The 17918-nt window shown below is 33.2% G+C and overlaps 1 protein-coding gene across 3 annotated transcripts in view; it reads left to right on the top strand.

The window, feature by feature from the left end:
* LOC149555945 (putative tocopherol cyclase, chloroplastic) overlaps positions 1–8071 on the top strand; it is a 220388-nt gene extending 212317 nt beyond the window's left edge. The window contains exons 8-10 of one of the 3 annotated variants that reach the window (XR_016364589.1): positions 5847–5968; positions 6061–6210; positions 7111–8071. Coding sequence is in view for 2 of the 3 variants with exons in the window: in XM_089830072.1 (XP_089686198.1) it covers positions 5847–5963; positions 6061–6210; positions 7111–7287 (444 nt within the window). In the remaining variant the exon portion in view is untranslated. The remainder of the gene's footprint in view (positions 1–5846; positions 5969–6060; positions 6211–7110) is intronic. The other 2 variants (XM_089830072.1, XM_089830073.1) reach the window with 2 other exon arrangements.
* Positions 8072–17918: the final 9847 nt, after the last annotated feature.

Genomic DNA, 17918 nt, shown 5'->3' on the forward strand with positions numbered 1-17918 from the left:
TTGGGCTGTGATGTGCAACTAGCTTTTGTATATCCTTTTATTGTACCACCATTGGTATCGGTTATTCGCGTCATTTTCAAGAAGAAGGTGTTTTGGGCATCATATCCTCTTTGTCTTTCTCAGTGTTTGCTTGCTTGGGATTCTTACTTGGACTACCATCCTCCATGCTCGTCGCCCTATTACGGGATGGTAGAGTGGTAGACCAGAGGGCAAGAAGAACTAAGAGGAGCAATCCTTAGACTAGAGCGAAAGATGGATGTCAGCTTAAGGACCCCTTGCAACTCTAAATGATTTGAAATTACCTCTACCTATAGCCAAAGGGGATTGTCCTTCCTTTAGTCTGTCCTTCATCCGTATCATGTCCACTGTAGCGATATTGGTGTCGATTATTCTCTTCATTTTTGAGAAGAAGGGAGTTTTGGGCATCATATCCTTTTTGTTTTTCTCAATGTTTGCCCGCTTGGGATTCTTACTTGCACTACCATCCTCCATGCTTGTCGCCCTATTACGGGATGGTAGAGTGGTGGACTAAAAGGCAAGAAGAACCAAGCGGAACAATCCTTAGACTAGAACGAAAGATGGATATCAGCTTAAGCACCCCTTGCAACTCTAGATGATGAAAGTTCACCTTAACCAATAATCTTACAGCGACTTTCGGAACCTAGGATATGACTTTCAAGAATTTCAAATCCCTTGCAAATCAGAAATTTATTATTCAATTCACCTCCAAATAAAATTACCCAACCTAGGGCAAACATTGCAGCCTCTTGAAAAAATCAGAATTTTATCTTCCACAAATTTCGGTTCTCACAAATTTCAGCTCCCATAAAATTCGGCTCCCACAAAATTCACCTTCCACAAAATTCGGCTCCCACAAATTTCGCCAAGCAAGAAGAGTGCAGATCTGCTCTTGCAAAATCACCAACACCTTGAGAAGGAGAAGTGAGAAGTGAGGAAGAAATGGGAGAGAGGCCTCCTCTTATACCCAACTTTCTTCTTGGACCTTGGGAGAAAGAAAAACAAATAATTAATGCAAAATTATGGCCCACAATTAAATACTTAACCAAAATTAATTTTGCCATGATGAAAATTAATTTTCTAAATTGCCAATTAGTTCTAAATTGCAAAAAGAAATTAAATAATGCCTTGAGGGTGTTAAATATTTCCATTTAATGGGGGTTTAGTAATTAATACGTCATTAAATTTGGATTTTGGCTAACCAAAAGCCATTTTTTCAATATTAAATTACCAATTTCATTAAAGGCAAAAGGTTTTCAAGGCAACTTTAATCTATTAAAACCAATTTTTTTGCAATTTCTCTTCAAATCGATTTAGCTAAGCAATTTTAGCATCTTTTTGACAAAAATAAAATAAAATTTCTTCTAGAGCCAAAAATCGATTTTGCAATTTTATTTCACCATCACAAAAATTAATTTTCTTCACCAAAAAAAACAATTAAGATTTTCCAAAAGACCAAATTTTAACAAAAAATTCATTTTTTGAAAATTATCCAAATTTATACAATTATATCCAAATTTTCAAAAGAAAATGTCTAAGTACAAAATTTACAATTTTATCCTGCCAAGTGTTGCTCTTTTAAAATTTGTTCGGCCTAAGGATGAAATTGGTGGCTCTGGAAAATCAAGTTGAAACCGGGTGAAAATAAATCTAACCCTCTCCCCATTGGCCCTGAAGGTGTTCAAGGCGTGAAATCTTCAAATTTGAAACCTTTGGACCAAAAATTGCTAAGGCAATCGAAAAAGAAGGGGGTCCCCAAAAATTTTGGGGTGATGGTGTGAAAACCTCACAATAGGTTTGCAACACACTTGCACTATAGACTCTAGTTTAACATAAAATGAACTTGAAACACATGTTTGTTTTAGCATGAGAGTGGCAGTGTACATATTCTCCCTATTTTTGGGATACAATTGAGTAGGTAGTACAAGTCTTAGCTACTCTCGTAAAATTCTTGAGACTAATGGATGGGGATAAGTCCCCACTAGGATATTTATATGATGCCATGGATAAGGCCAAGGAGGTGATGAAGGGTAGGTTGGAAAACGACAAGATGAGGTATCGTCCATTATGGGACATAATTGATAGGAGACGGGATTGACAAATGCACTCTCTTCATGCCGTGAGATACTTTCTCAATCCATCATTGTTCTACAATGAATTGCAAATAGATTGATGCTGAGATTACACAAAGCTTGTTTAGATATATGCAAAAAATGTTTGAAAACACAAAAAAATTGAAGGCCACTATGTTAGAGTTTCAAATGTATTAGAAGGGAAGTGGTTTTGTCTCATCTAGTGTTGCTGAGAAAGGTAAAGTGACCTTCCAACTAGGTAGACCATAGTAATGCGAGGGTGCGTCCCCTCCCCACTTTTGCCCCGCGCAACGGGAGGTGGTACGCACTGGGGACTTGGGGACATTGTTCCCCTATCCCTAGCTGTGCCACTAGATTCCACCACCTCTACCTAGGATCGAGGGACGTCCTACTGTTAACTATTCGCTGATTTGACTATTTATGTTCATTGTTCGATGTGTTCCAATTCAATTCAATGTTCAAGTATATACTCTTTTACATCTTTATATCTTATATTGCAATACATCTTTTCATGACTAGCATTTTAAGTACCATATGTATGGTATGTACAACCCATGGTCCCCCACCACCTTGCCCCTGTCGTCCCCAAATTATGGTTGCTTTGTCCCCCTGCTTGTCCCCCCATTCTACTGTTCCCTTGGCCCCTCGTCCGGTGTAACTATGAGGTAGACTCTATAAAATTTTGATAGTCCATTTATTTTGTTGTCATGATCAACAAATTTGCTAAGATTTAAAGATATTCTTACATGATATCATCTCCCCATATTTTTTTCAGCTCAATGGTGGGAATTTTTCGGTCACGAATGCAAAAATCTCACGTAGATGGTGATACACTTTTTAACCCAGCCATGCAACTCGTCCACCTGTGAGCGTAATTGGAGTGTTTTTGAACACATATTCCAAGAAATGCAATCGTCTAACACAACAACAGATGATTAAATTGGTGTTTATTTACCACAACCTTTGCTTGAAGCTGAAGAAAGCTCAAGGTAGGAGTTTTATTGCCTTGCACTTAATTGAAGTTTTTTAAATTGTATTTTTCACTTGTTGGAAAAAGATTAGTTTCTACATGGAAAAAAACATGAACTATTGAGGATGGCTATGCAGTTGATCTTGATGAGATAGATCCAAAGTTTGAGTGGATTGTTTTGCCTCAAAGTGATGATGGTGTTCTTGAGCCTAAAGATTTTGAACTTATGAGAGAGGCCTGAGTTTTTTAAAAGTGCTCTTTAAGGACTTAGGTAAAGTACTTTCCAAGGAGAAGCATCAACATGGTCTGTTGCCCCCTAGCATGCTATTGGCTACATTTGAGTTTCTGGAACTTTCTACTTGTTATAGGTTGACTTTGTACAAAATCACAAACTATAACCATCACTTCCATCTAGTTATCTTTTATGCTATTGTGGTATGTTTTTGTGCAATAAAATTGGCAATATCTATATAAATGATGAAAATCTATTGTCTACAATCTACTAGTTGAATTCTATATTTCATTTCCTCTCAATATATCTATGATGTGGAAATGCCCCTTAATTTTTTATTTTTTTTTCAAAGTAATTCTTTACTATTTTTCTTTAATTTTTTACATTTTTTTTTGTAAATCCAATTTTCCCAATCTTTCCCATTTTTTCAAATAATCCTACTCTGGTTTGCTGTTTTTTTTCCCAAAATGATTTATACTTAGATGGTTGGCATGGTCCCCACATCTAAAGACCATTGACAAAGAACTCTTGCAGTAAAATGATTAGTAGGGTATATTCTACATGTGTGATCCCTACCCAGTTTTCTTTTTAATGCATGCAAATGTTTGATAAGTGGCCCACTGCAATGATGCAATTTTATGTAATTTGATAAACTCAACAGCTATAATCTCTGCTTACTGTTTCGTCATCCAAGCGATGCCTTTTTAGTGTGCTTATACTATCTGAAATTCACTTTTGCCACTATCATACAAACTATCATCAAGTTTCATTTTTGATTTTCCATGGGAGGATACTTTCTCTTCACTCTTTGTCTATGGCCCGATTGTATGCTTCAGTGTAGGAAGATGGTGACACTATGGTCTACCTTTAATTTCTTCTAGAATGAAGGAATAAGGTCTTTGATGATCCTTGTTTTCTAAGGCCACCATTTTCCTTTTCTAAATTCACCAATAGTTATTTAAACCTTTGGTTGCAAGCCCTTACATTGCTGCGCTTGTCTTGATTTGTATTATAGATTGCTACTACAATTTCATTGTCATTTCTTACTAATTTGAATTCTTCCTCAAAAGTTTCCTTCTATTTCCTCCAAGTAGTTTTAGAGACTGAATCAACTCCTGTATGCTGGTCAATAGCTATGCTTCTTGAGGATGCTAGAAAGGACCATGGCCAATAGAATATTTTCTGGTCATTCAGTGTCCAGATCATTTCATAGGTCCTACATGTAGGGTCATCTGAAAGTGGCGATTGGGTACAAAACATAAGGATTGATGGTATGGTACAAATATGCATTTGCTTGCAAACCTCTATGAATTTATTCTTGGTCAACCTTTAGTTCCTGCAAGATGAAACACATCAGGCTGATTGTCTACTTCATGAACCTTCAACACAAATGTGAATCCTATCCAAATCCACCTTGATTGACTTGGAAGAATTTCCTCTCTAAAGCCATTTTTCCTTGGGGTTTTGAAATGTACAAAAAGTATCTTCACAATAAGAAATGAAAATAACCAATAATTATTTGAAATTTCCTTTTGCAATTATGTTTTTATATCCATCCGAACTTTTGAGAAAATTTTTACTTTATTTTTCATTAAGCTACTCCGTTTGATTTTTTAGTCACTTTTACGCCTCCATAAAAGTCACTTAAGTTTATATTTAAATGGTCACTTACAATAAAATAGTTAAATTTTAATTAAGCTCAAATTGCCCATACAATATTAATTTGAGATCATTTAAATAATTAAGTCTTCCCTTACCAACATCCCGGTTAGCCTATGGGAATTAAGCTAGGAGTTTGCTCCAACTATCACTACTAACAAGGGGATATTACATATTTCCTGTGTATTTTTGTGTTTCATATATATACTTGTGCATCTCTTGGTTTAGATATGCTACAAATGCTTTTTTAGGTATTTAATATTTTTAAATTGTTTTGGCAGTTTATGATGTTACTTCCATTTTTTTACACAATAGTTTTTTATGTAATCGTGCACCTTTTGGGCCTTCTTTGGTCTTTTTGAGTGACAATTTACAATCTATCAAGATGAGTTTTGAAAAAACTGTCAACTTCTATAAACTTCAAAATGACTGAGAATGGGTACAAATCCCAAGCTCAAATCATGTCTAAGGCGTGTAAGACAGTAGAAATGGGAATGGAATGACATAGCTCAGGAAGAATAGAACCAGAGTGCTTCAAAAGATCCCTAAGAAATAATAATACGAAGGTTTAGACATTGAATTGCCTTCAGACCAGAGTTAGAGAAGTGTAAATGTTAGTACAAACAAAAACTCAGTCAAGACTCGAGACATTTTTGGATTAATTAATATCTTTCAATGAGTACTAAAAGTTCATTGATATTTTCTACATATGCTTACATATCTTACTTAATCTAGCACACAGGTTTAGAGACAACTTTGTCCTTTTTCTTATTTGTGCAAGCTTTTTAATTGCAATCAAACAATGCCTTTTTATGATCTCAATATGCAATCAAGTATTTTAAAGCGCTACTAATGCCATAGAAAAACTAATCAGGTAGGTGTTCACCATGATGGGAAGTTCTATGAATTTGTGCCATGGAATGGTGTTGTTGAGTGGGAAATTTCCCCGTGGGGTTCCTGGAGTATGACTGGTAAAAATGATTTGTATGAGGTGAGGTATGCTTGTGATAGTTCTAGTACAATCACTGTTTTCTTCCATTCTCAATCTGCTCATCTCCCAAGGCAATACTTACTGTAATGTGTTACAGGTCGAACTAGAAGTGACTACACAATCAACTGGCACAATTTTGCGAGCTCCAACAAATGAGGCTGGTTTTGTGCCATTCTGTAAAGATACCTGTTATGGTGATCTTAAATTACAGATATGGGAGCTTACCAGAGATAGTCACCGAGGCAAGGTGTGTTTAGGCTCGTTTCTGATCTTCTCTCTGTTTATTAAAATCTGAAAAGTGAAATACAGTGTAAAAGAGGGGACAAAGTGGACTATGACTAGACATCTGAGTTGTATATTCACACTCATAGGTTTGATTTGTTTCATTCTGAAATTTCTCATTTCCTTCTTGCTTCAAGAATCTTATTATTTTATCCGATGTTTTGTAAGGATTCAACTGTGTTGTTTTGCTCAATCTTTATTGACTCAATTTCATGAATAGTGGTTCAAAAGAACCCATCTTCCATGACCATAAATGGTCTACTTAACACTGAACGCATCTAGATTATAATCACAGGGGTGAAGCATTGGGACTTACAGAGAGGTGAACCATCTCATTATTACAATGACGCATATGTGCTCAACCATTGAGTTATCCCAGATAAAGCCTGACTAACTTTTTAACCCATGTGCAATATGTAATTCTGATTATATGGTAAAGGAAGTTGTCACAAATTGAAATTAGGAAAAAGATAAGTCATAAAAACAGAGATGTTATATGTATGTACAAAAGCTTAAAGACAATCTGGGCAGATTTTTATGGCAGTATGCTATAACAATTAAAATATTTCGCAGCAACCTATGGTATGTAGGAAGCTATAATTCTGCTTAAATTAGCAAGGTATTAGCAAATGTTGGTATGTTAATCGCTAATTTCAATCGGAATAACAAATGAATTTTCTATTTTTGAATAATCTAACATGGGTAGATACGTCTCAAAACTTTATTTGTTTTATTCTTTAAGAATGTGGTTATGGTCAAAAGATGAAACCTTTTCCGACTGTATGGTTTTTGCCGTGAGATAAAAGAGAGGCTAGAGACAAAATCATTATCAAGCCATACATCTAATGACATGTCCTTTATGTAGGTTATTTTTAGTGGAGCAAGTGATTTGGCAGCTGCAGAAGTGGGTGGAGGACCATGGTACAGTACTTGGAGGAAGCAAAGCTCATCACCCGCGCTAGTGAAACCACTCTTAGGTCTCTCGTTAGACGTGGAGGAGCTTTACAATGCAGCTCCAATATTGAAGCCACCTGGTCTTTAGCGCATGATTTTTTTTGATGTTTCAATTTTGTGGTCGTTGTAATAGGAAGTTTATTGATTTTTTCCCTGTTGATCCTATGAAATGATGAAACCATCCCTTGGCATATTGCCTGTGGTCTATGGTTTTTAAAACTATCTTTTATATAATATACATTTAGGCTTTCTTTATGGGGCCATGTCATCAGTAGCAGATTTTTTTTGAAAGAACCAACATATATGCTAGATAAATGCATTGTTCTTTCTAATATTAAGTGTTGGAAGAAGGCAGAATGTGATCCCTTTTGCAGCACTGCGGGAAATTGAGAGTTTTTTCATGGAAAACAGATTTGACAATCTATGATATTCCACAGCATTTCTAAGGGTGATTTAAAGTTTCGTTTAACTGGATTTACAGTATATTGCTGACTGCAACTTATTTTAACACTCTTGAGATGATTCGACAGGTAGAAGAATAAGAGCAGATATGACTTGGTAGAAAGCTAAATCTACTTATTTTCATAGAAGAATAAGAGCAGATATGACTGGGAAGTACCCTGATGCTTGTATAAACTATTGCATCTGAGGTATAGAGTCATGACTAAACTTGTCGACGCACTAATTCTTGTCTCATTTTGTGGATGTAGATTTAAGCTATTTTCTTGAACACAGTTGTCCAAAGTAGTTGCCTTGGACTTACATATCGTCAAATAGCCAATATAGCAAGGTCGACTGCATAGTTGGCATTTGGTTGTATCTGACTGAATCTGGATTTTCTTGATAAGTCAATCTGGTTGTTAGTTCCCCAATTTTTTACAAATTATTTTTATGCGGTGACAAATAAATTTTGAAATTATAACTACTATTAAAAAACAACAATTTAGATGGATTGTCAAAATAAGTTTTGACAATAACATTATTTATAAATAATAATAATAATGTGTGTTATTTTTAATTTTCTGTATAGTAACTTTTGGATCCCAAAATTCAAATATTTTGTCCTCTCCCATATAAACCTTGAGTTCTAAAGCTGATACCATGCGAGGGGCCTCTTCCTTTAGGTCCATATATTGTCCTATTATTAAGTCTGATGTAATTATTTAAGCTATTGCATTCAAGGTGGTGTACGCAAATAACGTGAATTTTTAAAATTTAAAATTTGTTATTTTATTTGGGTATATCTAAATATCATAATGTGTCTTACATTAATTGATTAAAAAAAATTAAATATTTAATGAATTTATAATAATAATAATGTGATACATTGTTAATACGTTAATATGATTATATAGTCAAGCATTATATATATATATATATATATATATATATATATATATATATATATACGAGATAATTATTAATTTGATTAAGAATAAATGTGCATATTTAATTAAAATGAGGGATATTGAGATTATAATGGCATAGACGAACAATCCTCATGGTTGCAACTCCCTGATTATGTCGCCACTGAGCAATAACAATAATTCATGAAATAATCAAACATAAGAAGCTTTAAAATTAATTAACATAAGAGTGCATGTGCCCACACACATTCACCAACATTTGCATCTGTATTTTATGTTAATAATTCATATTTCATTATTTTGATTATCATCACCCAATTATTAAGTTATACTCAACATATCAAATCTCTCTTTAATAATTAATAACATATTGCTAGAAATATAAAATAATTAATAAAATATTATTGCCCCCTTTGGATTAGGAGCTACCGTTAACAAGCAAGTTGCTCTTTTATGCAAATTTGAATTTGGATTTTGGGAAAAGTCCAAACATGTAAAAATGAAGGTTTTCATCTTATTTAAAGAGAATTTGCACTTTTCATGGCATATATTTGGACAAATGTGCAGTAGCAAGCCATAATATGCATGGAAATAGAAAGATAAGCATTAATTGATGAGCAAAGTTGAAAATGTCTACTTGGAGATCAAAGAGCCAAAATTGGAAGATTGATAGGTTTGAAGACGGTTTCTCCTCCAAATTTGAATCCACAAACAACTAACTTGAATCTTCCAACCTTGCAAGTGATGGATGAGTGATGAACAATCAATGGAAATTTGGCATTGATTTGCCCAAAAAAACGGTAAAAAACATCCAAGAATCAAGCTGTTTTTTGCCCAATCTCAAGTAGAAGTTTTTAACAAAAACATGATTTCACAAAGCCATGGTATGTAATATTTTTGGCATTTAAAGGCAAAAACATGATCATTAATGTCAATGGCATGGGTAAAAACCCCCAAATGATTCTTCTTGGGAGAAAAACATGATAAAAAACCACCTAAAATGGACATTTTTTTAATGAGAAGATGGCTTCAAATCTCCATAAAATGCATCAAATTCTTCATGGATACCAATGTCTAGGGCATGATAATGCCAAAAGATGTAAAAATAACTCATGGATTTCAAGCAACATTTTGGGAAAATCTGGGCATTTTTGGGAGTGAAACGTGTTCTTGAGGAGGTAAAAGATGGAGTTTTGCCCTTCGATCTTAAAATTGAGTTCTAGTCTTGCATTTGCATGTGTCTCTGAGGAAAATCACACTATTATATAGAGATTGCATGTTTTAAATATCATCGAAAGGAGTCTTTCATGCAAATCACACTCTTGGAGTGCATGTGCATGTTTTAAATTACATGCATTTGACTTTTTAGTAAAAATCACATTCTTGGAGTGCATTTGCATGTTTTAAATTTCATGCATTCGGCTTCTAAGTGCAAATCACACTCTTGGAGTGCATTTGCATGTTTTAAATTACATGCATTTGGCTTCTAAGTGCAAATCACGCTCCTGGAGTGCATTTGCATATTTTAAATTACATGCATTTGGCTTCTAAGTGCAAATCATTCTTGGAGTGCATTTGCATATTTTAAAACTTGCATTGGAATGCCTTTTAGTGCAAAATCACACTCTCTAAGGGTTATTGCATGTTTTAAAAAGGCTCCAAGATGCAAATCACACTCTAGGAGACCCATTGCACATTTTAAAATGCATGCATTTACATGTTTAAGTGTTTTAAAATGCCCTTTTAGTTGAAAATCGTGGTCTCTATAGGCATTTGCATATTTACATGTAATGGGTTGAAAGGCATGTAATTGAACAACTTAAGTGATCAACTAAGCACATGTATAATTGATTTTTGATGAAATATCACTTAATTGGGTAAACAATAAAATTTCCATAATAGAATTAACATATTTATGATGTTGGTCACCTTGTTGCTGTCTCCACTATTGATTCTGGTCTTGCTTCTGATCAAGAGGGCTTTTGCTGTTGGTTCTTCTAGTCCTAGGGCTTTGAAAGTTGGTTATTCTCTTTCCTAGCCTACCTAGAATATGTACGTTGGTTGTTGGTTCTATTGTTTTTGGTTCTATTATAGGTTTTGTTCTTGGTGGTGGTTCACCTAAAGTTTCTATTGGTGTTGATGGTTCTTCTATGCTTGGCTCTTCTACTTTGGTAGTTAGTTCTAAGATTGCTGATTTTATTTCTAAATCTATGGTCATCATTGCTAATTTTGGATCTGTTGTCTCTGTTGGTCCTTCTACAATGGGTTCACCTTCTATTATCTTGGGGTCTCAAGACTTGGCTTCCCAAGATTGGTAGAAGAAGGCCTCTATGGTGGAGGAGGGGTGGAGCCTTGTAATTGGAAAACATCATAAAAAGACCCCTCTAAAATTTGACATGATGTTGTGCTCCCAAAAGAAGGGAGTTAAAGGAAAAGCTTAATCTTTTGTGTGTTCCTTCTGAGTTATGGGCAGAAATGGGCTTCATATGTTGTACTTTCTTTACTACTAGTTTCTTTTTGTTTGATCTTTGGGGTTCTAGGGTCCTTCCAAAACCTATGTTTTGTTGGGATGTGTTCTTGTTCCGCCTTGTTTGTGTCCGGTTTCATTTGGTAGAGCTTACTGAATATCTTTATTGAGGGGTTCAAGTCCCCTCTTCTAAAACTTGCTTTGTTCTGGGTTTTAGGGTCCCTTCAGAACTCGCTTTTCTAATAAAAAACATTTTATGAGAAAATATCATTTCAAAAAGTAATATTTAACTTACATGTTTTATATAAAACATAAAGTTACTCCAAAAATAAAGCAAACTATATAGTTTTTTTTTTTTTTTTTGGATTGGTAAGAGGCCAAAGCCAACATTCATTATTATTATGTGATGTGATTAATTATTATTATTTATTAATCTTGTGTAGAGTCGAACTCAAGACCTCTCAGATAAGAGGCTCACAATTTACCATTGTGTTGTAGACTCTTACCTAATCAAACTATATAGTTAATATAGTCACTAAAGTGAAAAATTAGAAAGCAACTCAACTTATAAAATATAACATAAAGTGCTCTATAGTTACTTTAAGTGATAAATTAAAATGATAAAGTAACTTAAAAATGTAGCATAAAGTGATTTTAAGTTATATTTTTCAAAAAGTGAATGCCAACATTAAAATATAACATGATTTTAAAAATCTTGCAGTTGCACTTGGAGAGACCAATTTTTGGGTACTAAAATGATCATATCTTTTGATTATCAACTCTGATTAAGCCCCACAATAGACCAAATTGAAGGGAAAATTGAAAGCAATGATTTGAGAAAAACCAAAAGACCAAAAGTGAACAAACACATACTTGAAAATGCAAAAAAAGGATGTTGAAGACTTCATAAATCAAGCATAGGCTTAACAAACAAAAAAACTAAAAGGACTTGATGAAAGCCTTCAGTAAAAATATTCATTATATCAATTGGGGTCAATTTATTGATCAATACTAAGCAATTAAATAAGGAATCAACTTAGAAAAATGCAAAACTAAGTTGAAATATTTTTGTACTGTTACCTACATTTTGTGGTGACAAAATGCAGGACAATATGCAACACTTGGAACATATAGAAATAAAGCGAAATTACTACAAGTTGCATCGATCTATATTACATATATGTGCATTTCATAATCAAGCAAATATAAAGACATACTTACAAGTTGGTAGCCACATCTAACTGTACAAATTTGCAAGAGGAATTAAATCTGTCATATCATTAAGGAGATTTTGTGAGATTGGATTAATCATATCAAGCATACAAAAGTTTTAAAAAAAGATATTATAAGCTAATCCCTATTCCTTAACATGGTATCAAAGCCTAGTTAAAGATAATACCAAGATCAAATATAAACTATACAAAAATCTAATACACCATCAAAGGAAATATATCAATCATTCTTAACGAAATTAGTTTTGAAGATAGGTTGGAGGGTGCCACAAATTTCGTCTCACGAAAACTCAGAATAATGTTGGCACTTAGAGAAAAAGAATTAGACTTATTTTTGGAAAATGTTGTACCTATACCAAATGATGAGAATGAGAAAATTCAATGGAAAAAGAAAAAATCCATGAAGATCCTAGTGGATGTAGTAAAGGATCATATAGTTCCTATAATATCAAAATTGGAAGCTACACATGCATGATTGCCTTTCTAGAAAATACGTATGAGATAAACAATACTAGTTGAGCTCTCACATTGAAATAAAAATTGCATTATGCAGAGATGAACAAGGGTGAATCTACTGAGTTAAGAGACCAACTATCTACGATTGGACATATAATTTACAACAAAGAGTTAAGAATGATAGCTCTTAATGAACTTTCCACATCTTGGGAATCATTCATAGAAGGGATAAAGGCCCAATCCAAAATTTTACTAATTAAAAATTGATTGTATTCACGAAGAATCAAGACTAATTACCAAAGGGATCATGGTAAAAAATTATGGTTGATGGATTTAATTATTGAATACAAATTCACACAGGAAAGAGAATAAATGGAACTTTAATTGAATGGGGAAAATACAAGGATAAACATTCATACAAAAGAAAGGACATGTATAAGGTGTAGTGCTATAGATGTGACAAATATGTCCACATCTCTTTGTAAAATGCCCTGAAAGACTCAAAAATCAAGCCTCACTAACATAGGTTAAAGATATAGAAAGAATGGTATCCTTTTCAGCATGATCAAGTGCATTGATGAAAAATAGAAATACTTGAGTCATTGATAGTGGAGCAACCTCTCATATAACCATATTTAAAGACCAATTGGATAGTCTTGAAGATAACTCAAATAAAAGAGTCACTATTGGAGATAAATCCAGCTACTCTATGAAAGGAATTGGGACTTGTACAATTCATTTAAAATCTAGAGTTTCTCTTCAACTAATCGGAGTGTTATTTGTACAAGGCATTAAAAGAAATCTAGTATCAATCTCAACCTTTGGAGACAAAGGGTATCATATCACCTTCTTGGATAGGAAAGTTCTTACCTGGCCTAAGAATTCAATTAGTAAAAATGCATATACAATAGGAGTTAGTGATGGATGTTTGTACAAAATTTGTAATTTTCAAACCCAAGCCTTAACCCATGATACTTCCACTACAAATGGAATATGACATAGAAGGTTAAGACGTCTTCACTTCAATGCCCTACCTTCTATAGAAAAACTTGTTATGAGGTTACCCAGATTAAACCCATAACATAGTAGAATATGCAAGGGTTGTGCCTTAGGTGGACTTTTCATTGTAGAAAGCACAAATTTGAAAAAGTACTTGAACTTATCCACACTAATTTATGTGGACCAATGACATTACTATGCTACTTTTGTTGATGACTACTCTTGGAAAACCTAGATTTATTTTTTAAAACTTAAAGAACCAACTGAAGTACTAGCAAAAACCAAAGAATTAAAAGGCTTAGTTGAAAATATGAATGAGAAAAGAATAGAAACTCTAAGGTCAAATAATGGAGGAGAGTATATCTTCAAAAACTTTAAAGAATTTTGTAATACTACTGGGATTAAGAGGGAGTGCAGTGTTCCATATAACCCTCAACAAAATGGGGTAGTAGAAAGGAAGAACAAGACCATAGTAGAAGCTACTAAAGCTATGATGCATGATCAGAGCCTTCATACCTCATTTTGGCCAGAAGCCTCTAATAGTGCAGTTTACATACGAAACTGATATCCTCACTCTAGTCTTGACAATATAAATTTTGAAGAATCTTTTACGAGAAACAAGCTAGATAAAGTCACTTAAGAATTTTTGGTTGCCAAGTCTAAAATAACATTCCTAAGGAGAAAATATCCAAACTAGAGCCATTAGGAAAGAAAGGGATATTTGTTCGATATAGTGAATCATCCAAAGCCTACATGATATGTGTTCGTGATCAAAAAATAACTCAACTTATTAGAGATGTAACTTTTGAAGAAGACATTTGCATTCAAAATATCTAAAAACATCAATGAGATAGATGATGGATCTCCCCAACACATGGAAAATGATCTTGACACTAAACTATAGAGGGAGATACTTATAGAAAATAACGAACTTGTGAATTCTACTCTTGAACCTCTTATACATGCTAATATTAGAAAAATACCACTATGGGAAAGGAAAGTAATTGAAGAAATATAAAACTATGCTACGCCTAAGGGCACATTTAGATAAAGCAAGAAACCCATAGGTTACTCTAATTATTTATCTCTTATGAGTGAACTCATTAAGTCAAAGCCTCCAAATGTTGAAGAAGCACCAAAACATCAAGTTTGGAACGATATCATGATCGAAGAGTATCACTCCATTATGAAGAATTGTGCCTAGAGCATTATCATTAGGCCTAAAGGAGAACCAATTGTACCATCTTAATGGCTATTTAAAATCAAATATGCACATATGAAACTATTTAAAAACACAAAGCTGAATTTATTTCCAGAGGTTTCTCCCAAGAGTTAGAATTGATTATGAAGAGATATTTGTCTCATTTGTTAGGTACACTTTAGTAAGGACCATAATTGTTATCCTCATCTCAAAAGGATTGATGATACACCTCATGGATGTAAAGACTGCATTTCTGAATGATAATATAGAAAATAAAGTATATTGAGATAAATATGAAGGATTAATTATTCATGATAGTACTTCTCATGTTTGTAGATTGAGGAAGATTCTTTGTGGTTGCAAACAAGCCCCTAGAGCCTGGTATAAAAGGATAGACAATTACCTCAACAAGTTAGGACTCTCCAAGAATAAAGCACATCCTAATATCTACTTCAAGGTAACTAATGGTGACATGTAAATCCTCATTCTTTATGTTGATGATTTCTTAATCATGGGTGAAGATCATCTCATCATGAAATGGGAAAAAGATCTTTCTTCTGAATTTGATATGAAGAACTTAGGTGCAATACTTCTTGGGACTATAAGTATGGAAACATGACAACTTTATCATTCTAAATCAAGGAAAATACACTTGACATTCTAAACAGATTTGGAATGATGGACAAAAAACCTATGTCTATGCCCATTGAAATAAATCTACATAAATTAAAAGATGCAACCTCTAAGTCAGAATTAGTGAATCCTACTCCCTATCAACAAATAAATAGATTCTTGATGTACTTGGTGAATACTAGGCCAAACATTTTTTATTCCACAAATGCTCTTAGTTAGTTCATGTTTGAAACAAGGAAAACACACCTTGTAGAAGGAAAACATATCATGAGCTATTTACGTGGAACTATTGGACTAGGATTAAAATATGACAATGTAGATATATGTCTGCATGTATATTCTGACTTAGATCAGGCTGGAAGTGTTGGTGATCAAAAAAATGCCTCAAGGTGTTGTTTTAGCTTAGGATCTGACATGATGTATTTGTTTAGTAGAAAGCAATCCTCAATTGCATAAAAACTATAGAAGTTGAGTAAATTGCAACATCGATGAGAGCTCAAGAAGTAAGATGGTTGAGGAAACTATTGGCAAGATTTTTTGGACAATCTATGGTCCGTCCTATTATACATTATGATAATCAAAGTTGTATAAAACTTTTAGTGAATCTAGTATTCCATAATAGATTGAAACACATTGAGATCTCCTATCATTATATCAAGGACATGGTGGAAATAAATGTCATACATTTGACATACATTAGCATATGTGATCAAACTACTTACATTCTAACCAATCCCATCTCAAAATTAAAAGTAGATCACTTCATAGCTAAACTTGGTATGATAAAAATGTAATTATAATTTCTAAGGTTGAGTTTTAGTTAAGTTTTAATGTTAAAAGATATCTATGCATATACTCTTTTGTTACCATATAATATGCTACATGATTCTATGGAAACATCAAGAAAGTCTATGACCTTTATTGATGTTTGATTGTGGTTACTATTGTAAGGTGACTATCTTAACAATAGTCTTGCCTACTATCATGATGGATGGCATATGGATGATGTCTATGGAGATCATGATAGTACATTCTCTTATAACTAAGTAGTATTCATACTACTATAAGTTATATTACTGAGATATGACCCATTGGATACTATGAGACATAGTATCATTGGGTACACTATGTCTATATATTTTCTTTGGTAGACATCGTGAGACTTGATGCCAGTGCACATACCAAAGAAAATATAAGTATGGTGAATATCTTATGATTGATATTCTTAGAAGTACCATACTTTGATGATAGCATATGGTAACATCTAAATGGATATATGTTTCTATCATTAAACATATTATTGTTAATGAGATGATATTCCTCTCTCACAATTCTAAAGCACAAAATGTTCACTATGCTCCCTAGCTAAGAGGGAGTGTTAACATTGTAGCTTTGGTCAGATTAGTTTGACTATATATATATATATATATATATATATATATATATATATATATATATATATATATATATATATATAATAGTAGTAGTAATCCAAATTTATCTAATGGTTATTAATCAATGATAATTATTGATCATAACTATATTGACCTAATTGAATTAATGATCATAATCCATGTACCAATTACTATCATTTTTTAATAAGCAAGGGACCAAAGCCATATATTAATAGCGAAATAGGTAATACAATCCAACTCGTGGGGCATTGAGTGGACAGAGTTGGGTGATAGTCCTTCAGTATTGCCTTTGTAAAATCCATACCAATGAATAATAGAAAAATAGAGTTTCCTTAATTCCTTTGTTAGCCCTTCCTTACATGTTTCTTGAAATCAACACAAATAATCTACAAAATAGAAGCCCTAAACTACTTGTTAGGGGGTTAGAAACCTTAGAAAGATATAAAATAGAAGAAGACATTAAGATCCTTATACATAAGACAACAATAAATCAATAGAGCATCTAATTTAAATCAAAAAGACAAAAATCAAAATATTTCAATCAACATAAAATCTTTTGTCCATACATTTCAACCAGAAACATATAAATCCAGTGATAACCAAAAATGAGAAAATGGATTAATGCCTTCATACGGGCAATAACCAAAAATGAGAAAATGGATTAATGCCTTCATACGGGCAATATTTTTCTTGTATCTCAAAGACTTATAAGCGTGCTTTGGGAATCAATGCTGAATAAATGGAAAATAATTAACAACACCTCTAGGTATAATGTTGTAAAGACAAGATATCTATTATGTCTATTCTAATAATAATTTCTTAAGGGATTTGAAGTGGGGATCGTTTCTAAATTTAATTTGTTGGAAGAGATTTATCAATTCCCAAGTTAGCTAGCTCATCTTCTCTCTTATTACCTTCCCGATGAATGTTATAATATATAGTCCACCAA

This window comes from Cupressus sempervirens, chromosome 5 (genome assembly GCF_028749045.1).
Source record: "Cupressus sempervirens isolate cs-2001-9-10 chromosome 5, ASM2874904v1, whole genome shotgun sequence".
NCBI lineage: Eukaryota > Viridiplantae > Streptophyta > Pinopsida > Cupressales > Cupressaceae > Cupressus > Cupressus sempervirens.